Source organism: Sprattus sprattus (assembly GCF_963457725.1).
Source record: "Sprattus sprattus genome assembly, chromosome: 11".
NCBI lineage: Eukaryota > Metazoa > Chordata > Actinopteri > Clupeiformes > Clupeidae > Sprattus > Sprattus sprattus.
Window position 1 is genome coordinate 8,571,459 of NC_137909.1, and position 23,893 is coordinate 8,595,351.

Here is a 23,893-nt window from a genome sequence, read left to right on the forward strand (position 1 = left end):
GCATCTTAATCACAGGGGGTTGAGTTTTTTTCTCTGTTATTCATGAGCCCTGAGCCCCAGACACCTCTCCTGTGGGGCCACAGCTCCTCTCCAGACGATCATCTTTTATTCAGGCTGTTTTTATTAATGACACCCGCCCACACCGTGCTACACACAGCCCACTGACCAACCTGCCCTGCCCTGCCCTGCCCTGCCCTGCCCTGCCCTGCCCAGCACCCACACCTGACGGGGTAAAACAATGCTTCACACACTGGTGGCAGAAACACAGACACACACACTCACACACACACATACATACATACACACACACAGACAGACACACACACACGCACAGACACACACAGACACACACACACACACACACACACAGTATATGGGCCACAAAAGCACAACGTCAGCACTGAAGGTCCTCTTTTGATCACCAATAACACAGACGACTGCTGACAAAGCATTAAAATACACACCTACACACACACACACACACTCACACGCACACACACACACACACACACACACACACACACACACACACACACACACACACACACACACCTGCGAGATCAGGGATAACAGGATCAATGAAGTGAATCTAACCTGAGCTGAAAGAGACACCATCAAGGCTCACTACCTGCACAGAGTGAGTGTCTCTGGCTCTGTATCTGAACATCTGCTCTACATTCAGGCAGCACACCTACTGATGAGACCTTCATCTTCATCTGAAGCGTTTCTGGTTTCTGAGCGGGGGAATGGGCGGCATCGGGGTGCCAACAGTCTTCGCTTGAGTTCTCCCTTACATTGTATTTCATTGGCAATTTGGTGCCATGGCCGAGGCTTTGCCAGAAGAGACCACAGAAAGGAGGAAAGAAGAAACGGCTCGAGAGGAGAGAAACGGTTGCTTTTCCTAAACGCACTGCAACCTGCTCCCGAGGTCTGCGGAGGTAAGGATTTTCCTCGCTTGATGCGAGTTCATGTTGCCTTTCATTTTTCATCACCAGGAGGGTCTCTGTGGGAGTTTGCCGCATGAAAATCATCCCCTTCTTCCCACGCGGAAAACACTCATTTCACACAAGAAGCAAGCCAGAGAAGGAGAGAGAGCGAGAGAGAGCGAGAGAGAGAGAAAGAGAGAGGGATAGGGAGAGAGGGAGTGAAAGGATTACATTTACATTGACACTGTTATCCAGCAATGCTCAAATAGCTTGCTTCCAATGTGCCAAAGAGGATCCTAAGAAACATTTAGTTGAACGTTAACTCCATCAAGGAGGAAAACACACTCAGCACAGACTGCAGAGACTGAGAGAGAGAGAGGGTGTTTGAAACATGAGCAGGACCAGGAAAGGCTTTCCAACCTTTCACATGCAGACTGTATAATCACAGTAATTGCTGGTTGAAAGATTAATTTGAAAATGTCCTCTTTTTTCTCTTCTTCCCTGGGATCTTGAGTCTTGGGGTGATTCTGGGATTGATGGCGGGGAGACATTGCTCAGCGGAATGACAGCAAATTACAGGGAGAAAGGAGATTTATGCTTCCTCCATGACATCACAATGCTGTGTCTGCTGAACCAATCAAAGCTGCCGAGCTGTGACTCATCACAGAAACTGTTATGGTTACGGAATCGTCTGTCCATTCTGGAAGGACAAAGAAAGGACAACCTGCCGGGGCTGAAAAATGATAAACAAGAAAGGGACAGCTGATCAATCAACAGTGAAAGCAGTTTCAACAAAAGCCCCTTATTGATTTTCTTTCGCAAACTGCTGCTGCAGTATTTGAACTAGGGCACAGAAGAATAATGAGAAATGACATGTCAAGCTTCCTTCATTTTGCACAGACTATTCAGCCCTGTGTACGCACAAATACGAATGTGTGAACATATCCGTGCGCCGGTGTGCATTTGAAGCTCTCAGAATAGTCCTGATAGGGATCAACCAGTGGGGTCAGGGGTCACACATAAACTCTTGCCCGCCTGAGGCCTCAAAAGTTTATTGGCTGAGGGCCAACATCAATTAGTTTGACAGCGGCCCTCCCTCTGCCAACCGAGGAGGAGGAACCTGGGTGTGGGGGGATGGGCCCAAGGACTCTTTCACTTTGGCTGTTACTCACCACCACTCCATCATTCCCATCCATGCTTGTCTGCACCTCACCTCACCTCCACCCAAATAGGAAAAAAATGAAAGCCCCCATCAAAAACAGATCTCAAATTGACATGCAAATAACGTCGGGGAAGTAATTAGTCGGGGGAAACAAGATTACATCGCGCTCCCAAACAGAGCCAGTGAGCCGTCAGCTGAGGGGAAAAGTGAATATCCAGTATAATAATTCTATACCTGGAGGGCTTCGTTCTCCATGGCAACCTTTGATGGTAGCGACGGGAGCTGAGGAACATTTGGGGGCCCCGCAGGGACACTAGAGGGAGAGGAGGCCATAAACGAGTGGGAAGGCAGTAGGGGCAGAAGAGAGAGAGTGAGAGAAAGAAAGAAAGAAAGAAAGAAAGAAAGAAAGAAAGAGAGGGATGCAGAGTCCCGCACTGAAAACCAACCGCTGGCTAATAAAACAGCCGGTCGGAGAGGGGCGGGCTGGTAAATATGGCTGACAGGAGAGGGAGGCCACCTGGACTCAGACCTCATGAAAGCACTGAAGGTCATGGCTGTGGGTTTGGGTCATTTTGAAGTAGACATGTGACCACCAGTCCTGGTCATCAAAGGCCCATACTCACAGTAAAGCACTGATGCGAACCGTGAACTATACACTCGCCCCAATGTGTAGTAATGAGTTAACACAGCCTTGTAACTGTAGAGCTTTGGACAAAAAGGTTTCATTCACTAATATAATATGTATTATGAATTACCCATTACTCAGAAACAAGTCATTGTTTATGCGAAAGAGACTGTTATGCACACAGGAACCCAGCGGGTGATTGGATAGTCAACTCCACTCCATCTTGTTTCATGAAATCCTGAATAGAGGTAGGGGTATTTTCAACTCTTGTCTGCTTCATTTCAAGGACTACATTACCCATATTCCAGAAGTATCCTACACTACACCAATCCCTTCTTTACACTTGGTGTTAGTCTAAATGTCTGTCCGAGCGTGGCATGGTGGGGGCTCAGACTTACAGACTTGGCAGACTCGAGCGATCCCGAGGAGAGCGTGTCTCGGCTGCTGCGGCTTTTGGAGCTCAGGTGCGGAGAGGACGATGGCGAGTCGTCGATGTACGGCATCATTTCGTGGTGCCGCCGCTGCTCCTCCGCGCGGTCCGCGTCGTAGCCGTAGGTCGGCGGAGTCCCCTGGAACTGGCCATCTGAAGAGAGAGAAAAACAGAGAGAAGCAGACATTAATCACTCAATAGGTTAAAGTCAGATTTAGGAACCGCACACACATCAACACGTTTTATTTAATCACACGACAGACCTAGAGCGATACAGGCCATTCATTCATGCAGCATTTGTGCTTCCCAGAAATATGAGTGTATGGCTTCTGTGTGGCCAGTGCCTTGTCTTTAACTACAGTGGTTCAGGAGAGCGCCAGGGAAAGCCATGGAAAGAAATGACAAGAACAAAAGACGACCCCATGTGCACATGAGTACACCAGCCACACACACATACAGCTAACACTCACACTCACGCTCACGCTCACGCACACGTGCGCGCACACACACACACACACACACACACACACACACACACACACACACACACACACACACACACACACACACACACACACACACACACACACACACACAACACGCACGCACGCACGCACACGCACACCCACACACACACACACACACACAGTGTCTGGAACAAGAATTTCTGTGAGTTTCTGTGCCAGCCAAAATGTTCAACTTCATCTTCTGGTGACCCCCTGGAGAGCTCCCAGTGGAGTCTGTGTGATAAATAGGTCAGAACAATAATTCTCTCTCCAGCTCTTCTTCTCATACACACATACACACACACACAGAAACAGCACTGGTTCAATCACACAGTCGTCTGTCTATCCCGATCCTGGTTAACTGGCAGGTTTCCCACCGCCACTGGAGCACAGCTCAGGCAGTCAGTGCCAGGAGCTCACAGACCTGTCTATCTGACTGCAGTCTAACTGCCATAGCCAGGAGAGAGCTCACAGACCTGTCTATCTGACTGCAGTCTAACTGCCTAAGCCAGGAGCTCACCGACCTGTCTATCTGACTGCAGTCTAACTGCCATAGCCAGGAGCTCACCGACCTGTCTATCTGACTGCAGTCTAACTGCCATAGCCAGGAGAGAGCTCACCGACCTGTCTATCTGACTGCAGTCTAACTGCCATAGCCAGGAGCTCACAGACCTGTCTATCTGACTGCAGTCTAACTGCCATAGCCAGGAGCTCACAGACCTGTCTATCTGACTGCAGTCTAACTGCCATAGCCAGGAGCTCACAGACCTGTCTATCTGACTGCAGTCTAACTGCCATAGCCAGGAGCTCACAGACCTGTCTATCTGACTGCAGTCTAACTGCCATAGCCAGGAGCTCACAGACCTGTCTATCTGACTGCAGTCTAACTGCCATAGCCAGGAGCTCACCGACCTGTCTATCTGACTGCAGTCTAACTGCCATAGCCAGGAGAGAGCTCACAGACCTGTCTATCTGACTGCAGTCTAACTGCCATAGCCAGGAGAGAGCTCACAGACCTGTCTATCTGACTGCAGTCTAACTGCCTAGACCACTGTACTGACCACTGTACCGGACCACTGTACTGGACCACTGTACTGACCACTGTACCAGACTACTGTACCGGACCACTGTACTGGACCACTGTACTGACCAATGTACTGACCACTGTACCAGACTACTGTACCGGACCAATGTACTGACCACTCTACTAGACCACTGTACCAGACTACTGTACTGGGCCACTGTACTAACCACTGTACTGGACCACTGTACCGACCACTGTACTGGACCACTGTACTAACCACTGTACTGGACCACTGTACCGACCACTGTACTGGACCACTGTACCGACCACTGTTTCGGCCCACTGTACTGACCACTGTACTGACCACTGTACCGGACCAATGTACTGACCACTGTACTGACCACTGTACCGGACCAATGTACTGGATCACTGTACTGACCACTGTACTGACCACTGTACCGGACCACTGTACTATACCACTGTACTATACCACTGTACTGACCACTGTACCGGACCACTGTACTGGACCACTGTACTGACCACTGTACTGACCAATGTACTGACCACTGTACCAGACCACTGCACTGGACCACTGTACTGACCACTGTACTGCACTACTGTGTGCAGTCAGGTTTGTGGAGAAACACATTCCTTCCCTTTTTCAGATCAATTAAAACATCCTACAGGAATGTTACCAGCACTAGGCTCGTGGTTAAGGATTTGAGTGTGCCTTGATGGGATTCAAGTAAAGCCAATCTTTAGTACATTTAGGTTTCGTGAGGTACATAAATCGAAACCAGCTGAAATATTCTTGGATAAACACAGATACAATCTACAGCCATATCTTTGCCATGCCAAGCATTTCAAGCATTTGAGTAGAGTTATACTTATTGTATCCAGGCCTGCAGTCAAGCAGGCATGAGTGGCCTTTAAGATGTTTACTTTAAATGAGCCTTAAAAGCTAATTCTGCTTTATCAGAAGGAGTGTGTATGTCTGCGTGTGTGTGATGTGTGTTTATGTATGTGTAATGTTTTTCTACATTATGTCTGCTACCACACACCCTGGGACTCATCCTCTGGGGCTCAGCTTCCCATAACACAATGTGTGTGTGTGTGTGTGTGTGTGTGTGTGTGTGTGTGTGTGTGTGTGTCTGAGAACCTGAGGGGCTGACTTTCCTCATTACCCCTTTTTTAATTTCTTACCACTTCTGACATCAGTCGAGTGACCCACTTTCTGTGGCGTGCGGCCTGTGTGTGTGTGAGAGAGCGGGTGGGTGGTTGGGTGCATACAGTGGGTTCTTATTGTGTGGATTCACAGTCGGGCTTTAGGCCCGCTCAGTAATGAGTCTCTCTGTCTGTGGCCCTCCCACACTTCCTCACCCCCACTTTTTCTCCTTCTCTCTCTCTCTCTCTCTATCATTGATTGATTCATTCATTTATTCTCTCTCTCTCTCTCTCTCTCTCTCTCTCTCTCTTCGTCTCTCACTTACTCTGTCTATCCTGCTTTCCCGCTGTGGTTTTCACTGGGAGCACTGGGAGACACAGGGCGTGTCTTATACACAAGCCATTAAGGTTTTTAATAGGAGAGAAAGGGAGAGAGGGGGGTCGCACAAAAGCAAGAAACGGCGAGAAATGGAGGCTGTAAGGTACGTTTGTGATGAGTGTGTGTGAGTGTGTGTGTGTGTGTGTGTGTGTGTTCACCGCTGCTGGAGCTCATACTCATTCCCCTCACGGCCTGCTCTCCTTCCTGCCAAATTTCTGTTCTGGTCCCCAGGGACAACACCCCCCCCCCCCCCCCCCCCCACTGCCACCCCTCCCTCCCCTCCTCCCTCTCCCTCTCCCTCTCCCTCTCCCTCTCTCTCTCCCTCTCCCTCTCTCTCCATTCTCTTTACCCCCCCTCTCTCTCTCCACCTCATCCCTCAAACCCTCTCAGAGACTGCCAGAGTGACACTGAGTTCCACCTGAAGTCACCGGCACTGAGCGCTGGTGGCTGGTGGCAACCAAGCACGGCGCAAATATTTACCCCTTCAAAACGGCCAGCACGAAAATGACACGCAGCCTATTTTATTTTATTTACCAGAAAGAAAGAAAAACCCAAAAAGTGAACCACTAGTGATGTCCACCTGCTGCATCCTCCAGAAACACAGTGCTGTTAGAACAAAGAGCGTCATGTGACCTGATTCCCCGATCATGTGATCTCCCTGGGCTGATTACCTGATCCAGTGAGAGGGAAGGGTCCCGGAGCAGCGCCATTACTGCCTCGGAGATAAATATAAATGGTCTGGCTTTATCTGGAGGAACACTCGGCCGTCTGTCTATCTCTCTTTTCTTCCTCCCTTTCACTTCTCCTGCTCCTTTCACACCTGACTGGGCAGCCCTCATCCCCTCATTTATCAACAGAGGTCATATGGATATATCTATCGCTCAGCTATGCACAAATACACACACACACACACACACACACACACACACACACACACACACACACACACACACACACACACACACACACACACACACACATTAACATGTACACATACACAGACACACAACTGGATTGGATTGGACTGGATTGACGATGCATGACTTTGACTGTGATAGAGAGTTATATCACAAGATGGACCCAGGCAAAAGAAAATGTGGACACCACAGCGATGCCAAGGCTTTTTGCCTCACATCACACCATATTGAGTTCATTTCATTTCCCTGTTTTCCAAAGAAACACCATAAATCATCTCCTGTGATCTTTGTTTATGTGTGTGTGTGTGTGTGTGTGTGTGTGTGTGTGTGTGTGTGTGTGTGTGTGTGTGTCTTTATTTGAGAGTGACACAGCATTTTCTTGCTGTATGACTCAAAGAGGCCTCATCATCAAGGTCTCTCTGTCTCCCACTCTCTCCCTCTGCCTCTCTCTCCCTCTGCCTCTCTCTCCCTCTGCTTCTCTCTCCCTCTGCCTCTCTTTCCCTCTGCCTCTCTCTCTGTCTCCCTTTTTAGTTGTGTGAGCTGCTGTCTGCTGTGCACACATCTGGGATCATCATCATCTTTCTGACAAAAAACAGACTCTGTCTCTGCACCACACAGACAAACACACACACACACAAACACACACACACACAAACACACACACAGAGGGTAATTCCTCTTACTATTCACACACACACACACACACACACACACACACACACACACACACACACACACACACACCTACATGCGTAAACGCATGCCTCTACAATTATCTAAACTCTTGTAGACTCGCCACCCACCCACCCACACACATACACACACTGTTTAACACATTTACACACAAATAAGGTATTAAGGTATTAAAACTTATCTTTGGTTTTCTGGTGATGCTGTATGTATGCGTGGCTCAGTGATTGGATGATAGACCTAAGACCCTTTGGTGCAAATGTGCAGCACCCATCGGGGTTGGGGCTTGTTAATTCCCCCTCCAAACACACACACACACACACACACAACACCTCTGCCAACGCCTTTATGACTGCTGGATGGGTGGGGTGGGGTTGGAGGGGTTGTCTCCATGACAACCCGGCCTCAACCTGTCAGAGCTCACCGGTGGGTGATGTGGCTAGACGCCACCCAGGGCTAATCCAGTGGGGCTGTAATCAAAGAGAGCGTCTGGAAATGTCCTAAAAAATACATATTCAACCTGCACCAGAGGTTTATTACTGGATGTTTTCTCTTCTTCTGAGGGGAAAGGCGGGTGTGGGGGGGGGGGGGGGGGGGGGTATTTTTTGGGGAGGGGGGGATTGTGGCTGGTGCTGATGGGGGAGGTCTGGATCGGCAAGATAAATTGGACGCGCCCATTTCCTCTGTACTGTTCTGCAGGTTTCATTACAGTCCAAAAAAAGCACACAGACAGAAATATATATTGTGTGTGTGTGTGTGTGTGTGTCAGAAAGAGAGTGTAGGAGCATTAACGAGAAGACTCAAGTTGTGTGTGTGTGTGTGTGTGTGTAGGTGTAGGTGAAGTTGTGTGTGTATGTGTGTGTGTGTGTGTGTGTGCCTTGCATCACACTTTAGCCCCCCAGCCCAACACCCAAAGAACCTGAAGCCCTTAAATATCTCATTTAAGGGCAAGATGGTTCCTCCCACCTCTCAGGCAGCTGAAATGAAATGAATATTCCAGAGGAAACATGGCCGCCGGGAGAAGTCACATCTGATGGAGGACGTTTGCACACAGCCTAATTTGATAAGTAAGCGCTCCTGCCAAAGACGCAGCTTTAAAATGGGATAGAGCTGCCACATTCTTCAAGCACTCTCGAACAATACCCACTTCATCTAGGACCAGCACCCCTCCCCCAAATACAGTTCAGGGGCTTCAAACGCAAATGCAATTTTCATCCTCTACGAGATAACTTGGGACAATCACCTAAACCGTGACCCAGGGAGCAGTGTCTGGTCCTGGTCCTGGCCTGGCCCCGAGTTGGCCCGGATCCGGCACACGGATCAGAGCCAGACCTGTGGCCGTGTCAGTGTCTATTTGGGACTGATCTTAGAAAGCCACAGAGAGGTTAGTGATCTCTCACCGCTGTCATTTGGTTAGCTGTGCAGGAGCATGCGCAGATGCCACAGCCGGTTTGGTTCAGTCCGGGAGTGTAGCCAAACTGGTGGGCCAGGCTGGATAAGAACACCACCACCAGCACCACCACCACCACCACCACCACCACCACCCTCCCCTGAACCCCCCACAGAGTGTAAATCAGCCTTTGTCTCAACACAGAGGGAGTGAGTCACAACACACGCGCACATGTAGGAAAGCACACATGCACAGTCTATTCCACACAACCTCAAACAGCCAGCCAACCTTTCTCTCCCCACCAGGGTGGGTGGGGAGGGGGGCTGCAGCCTCTCTTCCTCTCCCCACCCTTATCTGACTTCTCGTTACTCTTCTCCTTCTCCTTCGTCATCCCTCCTTCGTAGTGCACCTGCCTTAAAAATGGGGAGAAGGGAGAAATCTAAATCCCCCCAGCCCCCCCCCCCCCCCCACCCCCCTTTCTCTTCTCATAGATAACTGCTCTGGAATTTCCTACCTCATCTCATCCTCCTCCTCTTCCTCCTCCCTCTCCTCCTCCTCTTCCCCCCTCTGAATCATCTTACTGTCCATGTATTTCGGTCAGTTTACACGATGTATGCAAATCACCGTAATTAAGCCATGGGATGGGAGCCAACATGACTCAGCTGAGCGGCTCTCAGTCCCGTTACTCTGCATCCCACGTGGCAAGGCGGGGTTTGTGTCGTGAGCTAATTGGTTGCCGCGGTGACGGCGGGCTCCAAATGCACTCGATGATGTACGCAAAGTGCCCTCTTTTCCCATTCTCACGACGACATCCCTGATGCACTGTGAGAAGAGACGCCATGTGAGTCACTTTCAGAGCATTCTGGGGAAAAAACTCAAGCCACAAGGCCACTCTATGATGTGAAATGCTTGAGTCTATTTCATTCCTGGTAATACATTTGGCAAACACCAACAGAAATCTTTCATAACGTTTTATAATGCAAATAGTCTCATTCATAATAGCTGTAGTGAAATAGTGTGTGTATTAACGTGCGCCTTCAGAGAGCCCTTCAAAAATCTGCCTAGACCAGAATATGTCACTGTCTGCTGGATCGTGGAAAACCAGAATTGGTCCACAATGGGATTCCTTCTTACTATGAGCAACCTCCAGCTGTAGAGGCTCCAGTATCCAGTGCAGCAGACCGGGGGTGGGTGGGGTGTGGTGGGCGGGACGGGGGGCCTACTCTGTTGCTGACACTAAGGACAGATAGCTCTGCCTTAAATGATTGAAGGTGCTCAGAAATAGTTTGCCGTGATTGAATCATGACTAACGAGGTTAAGTTTGGAGGAAATTCCCCAACGGGAGACCAAAATAATAAGGCGGCAGGGAAAACAAGGGGCTTTCTTGTGTTCATATACTGCGAGATAGATGCTCTGTTTACAGAGATGCCTCTGCCAGAATCGTCCCGAGCGACAGCTTACGAGCCAGAACTTCACACGTTTAAGCGCGACGCTAGCATAGATCTGAGCGTCTGAATCATTCCTGATTCATGCGAGGGGATTGTCGGCTTTTAGTCTCTGTTTGTTTGTTTGTGTGTGTGTGTGTGTGTGTGTGTGTGTGTGTGTGTGTGTGTGTGTGTGTGTGTGTGTGTGTGTGTGTGTGTGTTTGTGCGTATGTGGGTGCGTGGGGGTAGAAATAAATCTTACAAAAAGTGACAGATCCGAATCGAACGGCTATGTGGAACAAACAGACCAAACTGAAATACCAATGGAATGACAGATGAGTGAGTTGAATCAAACTGAAAGGAGAGAGAAAGCAAGAGGGAAGAGAGAGAAAAATAAATGAGTAATAGTTCCACGTCATGTAAACAAAATAAGCTGGACAGATCCGATGCTAAGTGAGACGCTAGATAAGGACAGAAGGGAAAGATGAGCACGGAGTGGGATGAAGCAGATAAAGAGGAATACAAGATGAGAGCCACTACAAAGAAAGAGAGAAGAAGGATGAAGAAAAGAAGAATGAAAGGCAAATGGAAAGTGATCATTAGGATGACAGAGAGAATAACGAAAGCTTTTGCGCCAATCACACTTACTCAAGACGTATGGCTCACAAAGTGCCTGAAAAATGGATGAATAACTAAAGATGAAAAAGACAGAAAAACCGACATAACTGAAGAGGAAGAGCATCTGGGAGGACAACTGGGCCCTGTATAACGGAACGGGGCTGGCCAGTGGAGGAGGAGAAAAAGAGGCTTCTCAGAAGTGATTATGTCACGTGTGTCACACCTGTTTCCCCTGGGTCACAATGTATCCATGACAACGCTCCCATACCAACGCCCCCATGACAACACACCTTTCGGATCACTTGCCCAGTCCCCGAGTCCTCTGCCAAGCACTTTATCATGCCAGTCACTCTCTCTCTCTCTCTCTCTCTCTCTCTCTCTCTCTCTCCCTCTCTCCCTCCCTCTCTCCCTCCCTCTCTCCCTCTCTCTCCATCTCTCTCCCTCTCCCTCTCTCTCTCTCCCTCTCTCTCTCCCTCTCTCCCTCTCTCCCTCACTCTCTCCCTCTCTCCCTCTCTCCCTCACTCTCTCCCTCTCTCCCTCTCTCCCAGATAAGCGCCGAACTCCTGCTGAGGGTCCTAATTAACACGTACCGTCATCTGCATAACTTTGATACTTGCAAAACTTGCAGCAAATTCCAAATCCGCTCAAATGACATGGGACAGCCACCTATTATGCAATTAGAGCAAGAATCAGAGGATGCATTTCAGAACATTTAGTTCCTCCATCAACTACAAGGGCAGCAATTTTTCCCCTAACCTTTCAGCACTCATATATTATTTAGAATAAAAGCGTTTTTATGGCAGATTGAAACCAGCTAATATATCAAAGAACAGGGGGCTTGGAGGCCCGTGCCTCAATGTAGGTCTTTGCCTGAGCTCTCTAATGAGATAAGTAATAAGGAAGGTCTTATTTCATTCTTTTCCTCCCTCTATCTCTTTTTTTCTCAATCTCTCAAAATCTCTCCCCTCCCCCCCCCCCCCCCCACCCCCCCCCCCCCCCCCCCCCTTTTTGCAATCAGGCGCCTTTGAAAGGACACAATAGGTGAGCCTTTTCTCCCAGAGGGCCTTTGAGAGAGCCAGGCGAGGAGTTCTAGAGCTGTAAATCTCCTGCTCACCTTCTCGCTCTTACTCTTACACACACACACAGACACACACACACACACACACACACACACAATCTCCCTCTCTCCCCCACACACTTGCCTGTAATGCATCATAAGCGATATCCCTGCTGACTTGATGGAGGTGAGGGTGAGCCACTCGTTAATTTACCTCTGGGGGGGGGGGGGGGGGGGGGGGGGGGGCAGATAAGCAGATATGAGTGATAAGCGCGGTGTTAAAATATGGCTTTTAATAAAGACCGTCATAAAAACCACTCAGCATAGCAGATAGAGTTTCTATGAATTCCATCAAGGACGTTCAACATCTGGGAGGCTAAAATCATCCTTGGGTATGACTTATAATATTCTATCTCATACGGATGGTGGGGGTGGCATGCAAACACTCCACACCACCACAGACAACAAAGTACAAACAAAGTTGCGCACTTCATGGCATAGACTTGCTTATATTTGGCTCTTATGAAGTCAGATTTAATATTCCTCTTGCACTGATGTGTGTGTCCTCGGACACAGTCCTCATGATTCTGAACTGGTTACCAGTAGGGGACCAGGAGGAATGCAGCTTTAAGGGGAGAAAAACAGTGCAGAACGGTTTCTATGGCAACAAAGCTACCGTGTTTACGTTTCCATGCAATACAGAGAAGCAGAAGGCTACTGTTGCAGGTAATAATACAAATGGATCGCTCCTTCTTCCGGACTGAGAGCATATCTATGGCTTGGCTCTGCTTACCGATGATATGATAGCAGTAGCCCTGATCTATCCCCACCCCCTCCACAGACTGATCCAGAGTCAGTGGTCTGGGCCACTGGTACCCCGGAAAACACTAGGACTGAGGCACGGTGGTCGACCGGGGAGAATAATGAGGCTGAACCTTTTCAGAGGGAAACGTTCAGATAACACACAGCAATGCCACCTGAAACCAGACCACTAACGACACACACATACCCACAGACCCACACACAAACACACACACACACACACACACACACACACACACACACACACACACACACACACACACACACACAGAGAGCCAGGCAGTCTGGGAGAGGAATAACCGGGCAAGCCACTCGGCCGATCGTCAAAAAACACACGCTACATTACCTCCATTACAGCTTCGACCATCTCTAGCCAGTCACAGCCGGTCCCTGGCCTCCCAGAGAGACGGGGGAGGGGGAGGAGAGAGAGAAAGAGGGAGAGAGAGAGAGAGAAAGAGAGAGAGAGGAAGCAAGAGAAGGGGCGATAGTGAGGGAGAGGATAGGAGAGAGAGACATGTAGAGAGAAAGAAGGGGAGAGCAAAGGAGAACAAGAGAAAAAATGGGAGAGCAATGCAGAAGAAAACGAGAGACAGAGAGAAGCGAGAAATAGTAAGAGACGTGGTGCTCCACAGGAGAACAACAAGCCGGCCCGACTCCCCCTTATCATCAGCAAACAGCAGACCCTGACAAAGAGGGAGAAATCTCCCTTAATCTCCTGGTAAACAGGTCCAATGTTACACGCTCACTGTTGCTGGCATGGCTCCATAACCTTTTTTTCTGTGGCGGTGCCCACATCGCTGGTGCCCGTCCTTTTTTCTCCCACCCCACAAACACGGAGATTGAGGATTTGTCGCCTCCAGATGTGACGATCCCATCGCCCAGGTAACCAGGGAACATGAGGAAGTGTGTTTTTCCTCCATCCTGCAGTGGTGGACGAAGTACACTAACTATGTACTTAAGTGAAAGTATAGATACCTGGTGTAAAATATTACTCCAGTAAAAGTAGAAGTATGCCATTTGAATTTCCACTTAAGTAGAAGTATAAAAGTATTTGCCTTCAAATATACTTAAGTATTAAAAGTAAAAGTACCTTAATGAATTATTGTTCTAATGGCCTTTTATCATTTTCACATCAAAGCTCGGGCTCAATCAACTGATATAAGATGAAAATACTAATGCCAATCTTTAAATAGTGTCTTACATTTGTCTATTTAAAAGTGTATAAGCACAAAACATTGAAAGCTATCTATTGCCATTAGGTAAGGCAAAGTGGTTATGAAATACAAGAGAACAATTATTTTATTTTACATTTATTTGTAACTTAGTTGCACATTTAATTATACAAAAATGTGAAGTTAAACATAAGCTCCTTTACTATATCACATCTGTCGGTCTGTCTTACCCTTAAACTCATAATTCCTGATTTATGTTTCAAAGTATGATAAATACCATTACAGGAACTAGTTCCACAAAATCAGAGAATGTGGTGTTGTAATAGTGTGTGCTGGAGACTAGTGTTAGCAGTGATATTCCCTACACAACCCTAGGTACAAAAACAACAACACTTGACCTAGTTATGCTAGTTTGTGCTGAAGACTAGTGTTAGTAGTGATGCTACCTACACAGCCCTAGGTACAAAAACAAAACAGTTGACCTCAGATCAAACGTGAAGAAAAAAGTTGCACAAAATTTCAGAGCATACCAGTCTGCACCGAAGACTGTAAAGAAGTATGTAGTGATACCTTTACCGAGGGAGTTTGTCAAGAACTGCATGATAAGTTTGCGACATCTTGTGCCCTTATAAAAGACAAGCATTTTTTAATGTGAGCCTGAGCAGAAACTCCGTTGATTGTATGTTTCTTCCATCATTTAGCGTTACGTAGGCTAAGCTTGTGCATAAAACAGCCCCTAAAATGCAGCAGAATTCAACGTAGCTCACGCTCAACGAACGAACGAACCAAACTGACAAAACCGAAAGGACTGCAGACCAAATAGCGCTAATCCCTGATTGGTGTGATTGTGAACTCACTCTGACCTTTCATTATTTGATTCGCTTTGGGAAAAAGGAACGAGAGGCTTTACTAAATGTAATGGAGTAAAAAGTACGAATTTTCACTTTGAAATGTAGTGGAGTGAAAGTATAAAGTCTCACCAAATAGAAATACTTGAGTAAAGTACAGATACATAGATATGTTACTTAAGTACAGGAACGAATTACATTTACTTCGTTACTGTCCACCACTGCCATCCTGCAATGATTACTTAGTGTGTGTGTGTTTGTGAGTTATTGTGTGGCTCTTTTGAATTGCTATTCCTTTATAGGATGCAGAAATAGAAGAACCATGCGCACACACACACACGCGCGCACACGCACACGCGCACACACACACGCGCACACACACACACACACACACACACACACACACACACACACACACACACACACAGATCTGACTTAACAGGTACAGAAAATGAATCCAATTAGCACTGAATCTAATGATCATCCCCAGCTCCCAATGGGATTATTCCTTTGGAAAACCATTGGCTTCTTCAAATCCCGCCGTACATTTGAGAAATCCTACAGGATTGGTTCTAGCATCAGATTAGATTCCATTAGATTGCAAGGGGATCTTCCTTCCCTGAGCCCTACCGCGCTGAGACTACACCTCCAAATCTTCCCCTAAGTCAAGACTCTACTCCCCTGGTCTCCATCGGGTCTCTTCCCACATGGCTATGATAGCGATGACCCTCTCCAAGACTAGGCCATATGTGAAGACCGGCTGGAGAGTCCGGGTGCACTAGGGGCAGACCCTGATCCCACGCCAGACTTCCTCCACTGCAGCAAACTGTGCCCCCCTCAACGTCTATCTGGTCTTCGGGGTCACAGATCTACACAGATGAGAGTGTTTTGAAGCGGATGAGCTGGGAGCCATGTTGCTTTCACGTACCCATTCTCTTAGTAGTCCATCACTAGAGGAGAGTGAAAAAATGGAGAGGATGACCTTCCCTTCAGTAGTAGTAGATTAAGTAGCTGTAGTAGTAGTAGGTGCAGTAGTAGACTTAGTAGTAGTAGTAGTAGTAGTAGGTGTAGTAGTAGACTTAGTAGTAGTAGTAGTAGTAGTAGTAGTTGTAGTAGTAGTAGTAGTAGTAGGTGCAGTAGTAGACAGGTAGTCCTCTGCTCTGGTTCTCAGTATCTCTCTCATGTAATTGTCTTTCTAAGTATTGAGCTAATCACAAACCACTCCCCACAACAGAGATTGACATTCACACAAGCACAAACACACACTCAAACAAACACACACACACATATATGTGTGTGGCGCTGTGTATAAACAACAAAGACTTTCCAAACAAGGGTGCCTTAATTAGCGCAATGGGACACAGACAGAGCGAGAGAGATAAATAGGAGTAAGTCAAAACAGAGAGAGGGAGAGGGGGCAGATAGTTAACTCCCTTCCACACACACCTCAGCCGGCTCCTATTCCCTCGCCTCCCTTGTCTCCAAGCTTAGCGGGGCCTCCTGGGTGACGACGCCACAGGTGACTGAAACCAGAAACCGGAGCGGCGCGGAGTGGTGTGGTGTGGTGTGGTGTGGTGCTCCACTGAAATCAGTAGAGATGTGAAGCCCACTGCCTCTCATTGTCCCGCCTGACTGGTCCAGGTACAGTTAGTGAAAAGGCCCAAAACTCAATAGCCGCCCCGAGCGGGCACTTTGACGCTGCCTGTAAAGGGATACGGGCTCGGGGGCGAGGGTGGGGGGAGCGAGAGGGGGATTGAATGGAGGCACTCTTAATCACGCTGCCTGCTGCCGAGCGCCTGGTCGCCTTGACGACAGGGCTAGGAGAGCAGGAAGTGGAGAGTGGCACATTCTAAGAGAAGGGGGGGGGGGGGGGGGGGGGGGGGCTGGTTAGCGGGGGACGTAGCGTGGTCTTTATCAGCTTCCCACCGGAAACGGAGGCTGCTCCTGAGTGTGTGTGTGTGTGTGTGTGTGTTCAGCCACAAGGTCACCTTGCCACACACTCACTCACACAAACATAAGAGCATGATTCAGTTTGCTGCTTCCACACACAGAGTTCAAGGCAGCAAGTCACACCCACCCACCTACATACACACATAGCTTCAAGCCAGTTAGCGTCTCTAAGATTTAAACGCCCCCATTACGCATTTCTGTCCTTTTTGTTCTGCATCTGTTCCCTTAATGGGACTTATCTTGATGGACAGCTCATCCTTGCACACAGGGTGACTCGACCATCCGTCCGTGAGTTTCGCCTCCAGACAGTTCCTCAAATTCCTCGTGTTTATCTTTAGACGGCTTGGAGGCGCCACATCACTCCCCCCCTCCCAGTTCCTCAGCCTCCCCCTCCTCTCTCCATCAGACGTCCTGCTGTGACATACAGCTCGGGGAGCGCGGAACATTCTGGAAGCATCTCCCCGCTGAAACACGAATCACTATTATCCACTGTCAGCTCTAAACAAAGTTTTTTTTTTCTCCCCCTCGCCACTCCACTCCTCTTCTCTCCTTCACTCTTCCTCCATCCGCCCGCTCCCAGAGCGTCTGATATATTCAATTTGGGTTAAAAGAGTGCGTTTAACGCAGAGCGGTTCCTCAGCAGCGCAGACAAGGAGGGGATTTGAGGATTAATGCACTTTCTGTGTCTCCCGCTTGGCCGTAATTGAGAGATTGGGGATAGGAGACTTTAACCGATGCGATGGCTGGCTCCAAGCTGCCAGTAATTAACACACTTACACACACACACACACACACACACACACACACACAAGAAAAAACATGGCTGTCATAAATGAGGCTGGTGTTGTACCAGATCTACAGAGCCTCAATTAACCTCTCTCTTCTTGGTTTATTCATCTGCTTTTTCATGATTCCTCTCTCTGTCCCTCTCTTCCTCTCTCTCTCTCTCTCTCTCTTACTTACACACACACACACACACACACACACACACACACACAAATACACACACACACACACACGGCCTCTGAGTGCGTGCACTGTGCACTGATAAGAGTGTGTGAGTGAGGTGCAGTGAAACACAGTTAAGTAGCATTATGTAACTGGAGCAGCGAGCCACCGGAGAAGCGCAGTTGCACCTGGTACAGTAGAGCAAAGAGACCCTCAGCATGCCTCTTCCCTTTCCATCTAGTCTACAACAACAACACCCACAACAACAACAACAACAACAACAGAAAGCCTCCACTGATGGGAACACACTGTAGAAAAAACTTTTGTAACTACAATGTACATGATTGAACTTAAGTGTGTTGGAAAAGTGGGTCCACAGGCCTATTCCTACTTGAACACTGTACCAGTATCACTGAGTGGATAGCGAGGAATGTCAAGATGGCTCCCACAAGGCCTGTACTGCTCCATCTACTGCAATCACACCCAATATAAAGAAGAGGATGATACGACCTTCACAATACAACATTTATCTGGAAACTAGAACTGGAAACTGGAAATGTATCTATCTTTTAACTCTATCTTTGCACTACAAACAACTCAATGGTTCCATGACTATTAATGCAACTAGAAAGAGAACCAACCACCTAAACACACACACACACAGACACAGACACGCACACACACAGACACACACACACACACGCTGAGCACATAAAACAAAACAGGCCTTTGCCTACGCTTTCATTATGTGCACTCAGAATGAGCAGAATGCCTCCGTCAGCAGCAGCAGTATTCTGTGTCACACACACAGATTTCCCTGCGGATCCCGCCTCCTTAAATGAAGTGGAAAAGACCTACATGAGCGAAAGGAAAGAGGGACGGGGGGAGGAGAAGAAAAGGCGAAGGGAGGGCAACTGGGTGGGTGGAGAAAAGAGAGGAGGGGAGGAACACAACGGCACAGAGAGGAGAGAGATCAGGAAAGGAGGTGTGGACTCTCTTCTATACTGCGAGACAGATGTGCACCTTATTGCAACACACACACACACACACACACACACACACACAGACACAGACACACACACGCGCACGCGCACATGCACATGCACACTCACAGACACACACACTAGATATCAAGGACAAGCACTGAAGGATGTACACATTCATACTACCCTTATTAATAGCACACACACACACACACACACACACACACACACACACACACACACACACACACACACACACACACACACACACACACACACACACACACACACACACACACACACACACACACACACACACAATGAATGACTAAACAAGTCAGGGACAAAGTAGTAAGGCATTACAGGTGTACTTGGACAACAACAACTCAAACACATACAGAGGACTGAAAATAGGACACCTTTACAAAATCCTATCATATCTGAGGCTATGGCCACTCACTTTAAAAATCAGGAGGCTACACAAAACTGCATTCGACAACAGCATACACACTAGCTCTGTGTGTGAGAGCAAGAGACTAAAAGACAGAGAAAAGAGTGTGTGCGTATGCATATGTAATGAAAGCAGGGAAGGGTTTATATGTGTGTGTGTGTGTGTGTGTGTGTGTGTGTGTGTGCATCCTTGCATACTTATGTGCTTGGCAGCCATGCCTCCTCCAGTTCACATGCTGCACTGGCCTTCTTAGCTAAAACAGAAGCCATCGCTCTCCCCATCATTCATTCGAACACACACACAGACACACAGACACACACACACACACACACACACACACACACACACACACACACACACACACAGCCCATATTCCTGCACTGGGTCCTCAGTGGAGCACACACTGGGCAGCGGAGCAGATTGAATGCGTTCCCACTGGAGCAGAGCGGTGCCCGGGCAAGCTGGAATGACCCACTACCCTTGCAGATGATGAATGATGCTGCTGCACTTTCCCTCCGCTCCACTCATATGGCCATGGCCAACTATCGCCTCCTGAGGGGGGTGGGGGGGGTGGGGGGAGGCACAGGTCTGACCGCACTGCACAGTCACCGAATTCTGCCGCAGCGCCAGCTCAACCTAGCTTCACTCTTGAAGAAAGGCAACTGAAATGGGGGATGGGTTTGCTGCTAGCGTTGCAGAGGTTAGCTGGTTAGCACTAGCGCGAATGGCCATTTTGCTTCAGTGGACATTGCCACAACAGTCCTGACTCTGGTCATGATGGAGAAGGCAACACAACACAAGGCTAATCAAATCTGTTCCATCTGACCTCTCTGCATGCTTTTGCTCTGTCCACATTTGAAAAGCCTTTTTAGGCTGAGCCGCCTTCTGAAGGCCTAGCTTTGACGCTTACTATTTTACTCTTTGGCCTGAAGCGTGCTACCATGTAAAGCTCATCTCACTGGAGGTAGGCAGCCCCTATAGAGTTTATACCTGCACTCTGTTGAGAAAACAATCCATTATTCATCAGGGCTATGGGGACTGGAGCCAGAGGGTAGAGGGAGCTAAAGACTGCAGGTAATGCTGCTCCGCAGGTCCTATCCACCACTGGGATCAGGGGCTAAAGTAGTCACTTAAACACAAGTGATGCAGGTCCTATCCACCACTGGGATCAGGGCCTAAAGTAGTCATTTAAACACAAGTCATGGAAGGCAGATCCACTAATAAAATGTGCAAACAGAGACAAACAATCAACACCACACAATGGTAAACAACTCAGGCCTCACGATGACGCATGCTGACCAACATCCAGCTCGCCACAAGACACCCTGAACAGAATACTAAGATCTAAAGGATTAATACTGAGAGAGAGAGAGAGAGAGAGAGAGAGAGAGAGAGAGAGAGAGAGAGAAGGAAAGAGGAATAGTCCTTCCATCATGTTTTACTTCACTTTCTCTATCTCTCAACACACTAATCTTGCTCAAAATGTCATAAGAAAGTTTCATTTTAGACTTTATGTCTTTTGAAGATTAACTCATCTGCTACCCACTTAACTATTCACAGTAGGAGAGATTTTGACCAGGGCTTCCCAAACTGTTTAACACCATCTCATGTTGCATCTGTCTATCATTTCTCCCTCTCTACACCTTCCCTCTATCCTCCCTTCTCAGAGTACAGGGAGCAGTGCACAATGGCAGCGCTGTTCCCATCTCATTTATGGGGCTCATCCTCTCTGTAGTCCTTATGTATACTGAGCTGTCCCTGGCACACGTCCAACCAGATGTCCATGAGGACAAGACTGACAGGCCTAACAGCCACTCATATCTATTGCCAAGGGAGAAGGAGGGATAACTGAAGGTGGCCTTGCTCTCAAACCCCACCCCCACTCGTCCTTGTCGAGCAAATAACACGTTAGCAACTGATACAGTGAGGGAGAGGAAGGATGCTCTGGCTTTCATCGAGCGCACACAAGTTAAAAAGAGGAGTGGAAAAGAGTGTGCTGAACCAAAAAAAAAGAAAAAGAGAGAGAGAGAGAGAGAGAGAAAGAAAGAGCACCGTAACGAGAATGACTAACGGCGACATGTTGGCTAATTGCGGTGCGCAGACATTTACAGCCAGGGAGGACAAAAGGAGTAGCGTGCTTTTAGAACAGGCAACCCAATTCAGACCAAAGATGTTCCTGTCAGGGCTCCTGTTAATGACACATCAATTATGACAAGCTCTGTGTAGATGCTAAGAGGGCACTACTAATTAAGGTTCAGATTGGGCTCTTTTCAGCTAACTGGATGTGCTAACTGGGGTATTTTTACAACTATGTGCACTGCAGATATATCAGGACTGAGCCAACGTGTTGGAATGCCAACACGTCTGATTTACTTGGGCTCCTCCTGGGAACCATATCTCTGGGTACAGGATGTCCACACAATGCTTGTCTTCTTGGTCGAGTTCTCCTCGCAATGTCCCATGTTGGCATAAAAAACAACATACTGGTCGTGGCGTATCTGTACCCCTGTGGGAATAAGACTTTCGTTCTCAGCTTTGATCCTCAAGTTTTGTTGTTCAGAGAGGCACAGGCCAAAAAAAGACCTCCTGAAGCCTCCATACATGTGTGTTTGTGTGTGTGTGTGTGTGTGTGTGTATGTGTGTGTGTGTGTGTGTGTGTGTGTGTGTGTGTTGGCGACACCCGACCATGTGAACCTCACAGCCCCTCCCTAAGCAGAGCAGGAGGCTTCACGGCGGCCACGTTCGTTAAGTTGAGATGACAGGTCAGCGTCTTGTTAACTCCCTGTTTGCTGAAAAGCTTGTCTACTCTTTCGCAGATGTTAACGTGAAGCGTTAGGTGTGTGTGTGTGTGAGACTGTGTTTCTCTGTGTGGCTGTGTGTGTCATGAGAACACACTGCTGCATGGTCCTTTCCTACAAAGGTCTTGAGGACCTATGTGTGTGTGTGTGTGATTGTGTGTGTGTGTGTGTGTAGCCCCTCCCTAGGAGAAAGCAAACGCAGATCTGCGTGAGAGGGGTATTTTTAGCCTACTGCAGCACGCACACAAATATTCCCCTGAGGCACAGATAGAGAGAGACAGAAAAGATAGAGAGGGAGAAAGAGAGATGGGGGGGGGGGGGGGGGAGAGACAGTGCTACGGTCCAGTAATCTCTCCATGGGGTGTTTGTGTGAAGGGGAGGGGAGCAGTGGTGTTCATGGTCTGAGAGGGGTTGTGTGAAAGAAAGGGAGATAGAGAAAGTGTGTGTGTGTGTGTGTGCGTGTGTGTGTGTGTCTGACAAAAAATCACACACACCACAGGAAAAAACAAATGGGCAGGAGGGCTCTGTTCTCCATCACAGACCTAGAGGTGTTCTGTGTGTATCTGTGTGTGTGTGTCAGTATATGTATGTATGTGTATGAGTGTGTGTGTCAGTGTATGTATGTATGTATGTATGTGTGTGTGTGTGTGTGCGTGTGTGTGTGTGTGTGTGTGTATCTGTGTGTGTGTCAGTGTATGTATGTATGTGTGTGTGTGTGTGTGTGTGTGTGTGTGTGTGTGTGTGTGTGTGTGTGTGTGCGTGTGTGTGTGTGTAAGTGTGTAAGTGTGTGTGTGTTCATTTCATGTTACCATGCAGCAGGAAGCGGACCACTTTATATGAAGCTGAGAGCACATTTGTGCCTGTTGAGTGCGTGGGCGCTTGTTTGATGGTGTCAAGTTGTGTTTGTCTATATGTGTGTGTGTGTTTGAGCAGTGCACACTGATAATTTCACAGAGAGCATGGCTGAGAGTGTATGAGCATGTACTGATCATACCACACACACACACACACACACACACACTTACTGAAGCGAAGAGCGAGGGAAGTTCTGTCACAGCGACCCTGAGCCCAACCGTCCACTCTGCCGGAAAAAAGCACTGCCTCGATGGAAAAACACACAGCTCTCTGCCCTGGCCTCCTCATCCACTTTCTCTCTCTCTCTCTCTCTCTCTCTCTCTCTCTCTCTCTCTCTCTCTCTCTCTCTCTCTCTCTCTCTCTCTCTCTCAGCTATCCCTCCATGCCTTTGTCTTGTCTCTCTTCTTCGTCGGTGTGCTACAACAACATTCTGCACTGACCACCGTGACTAATCGTACCCAAAAACAGCTCTATGCTATAGGTTTGAACGTGTTAGTTAGAAAATAAAAGTGTTTATTTCTTTATAGGATCCTTTTGTGTAGGTGTGTGTGTGTGACATGGTTCTGTAAATACCCCCCCCTCCCCCGCCCCCAGACACACACTCTTCTCTGGACACACTCCATTTCCTTGAGTTGAAAAGCCGACAAGCCATCTTTCCACAGCCCAGCGGCTCAGTGAAAAACAGCACCACAGACCAGCGGAAGGAGGGAGGGCAGGAGGTGAGGTGAAGCGAGAGAGGGGAGGAGAGGAGAGG

The 23,893-nt window shown here is 48.2% G+C and overlaps 1 protein-coding gene across 1 annotated transcript in view; it reads right to left on the reverse strand.

Annotated features, from left to right (window-relative positions):
- bcr (BCR activator of RhoGEF and GTPase) overlaps nucleotides 1-23,893 on the reverse strand; it is a gene marked incomplete at its 5' end in the record, with an annotated part of 93,284 nt that overhangs the window by 36,799 nt on the left and 32,592 nt on the right. Inside the window, one exon of the mRNA XM_080848060.1 lies at nucleotides 3,112-3,296. Coding sequence (XP_080704186.1) covers nucleotides 3,112-3,296 — 185 coding nt within the window. The remainder of the gene's footprint in view (nucleotides 1-3,111; nucleotides 3,297-23,893) is intronic.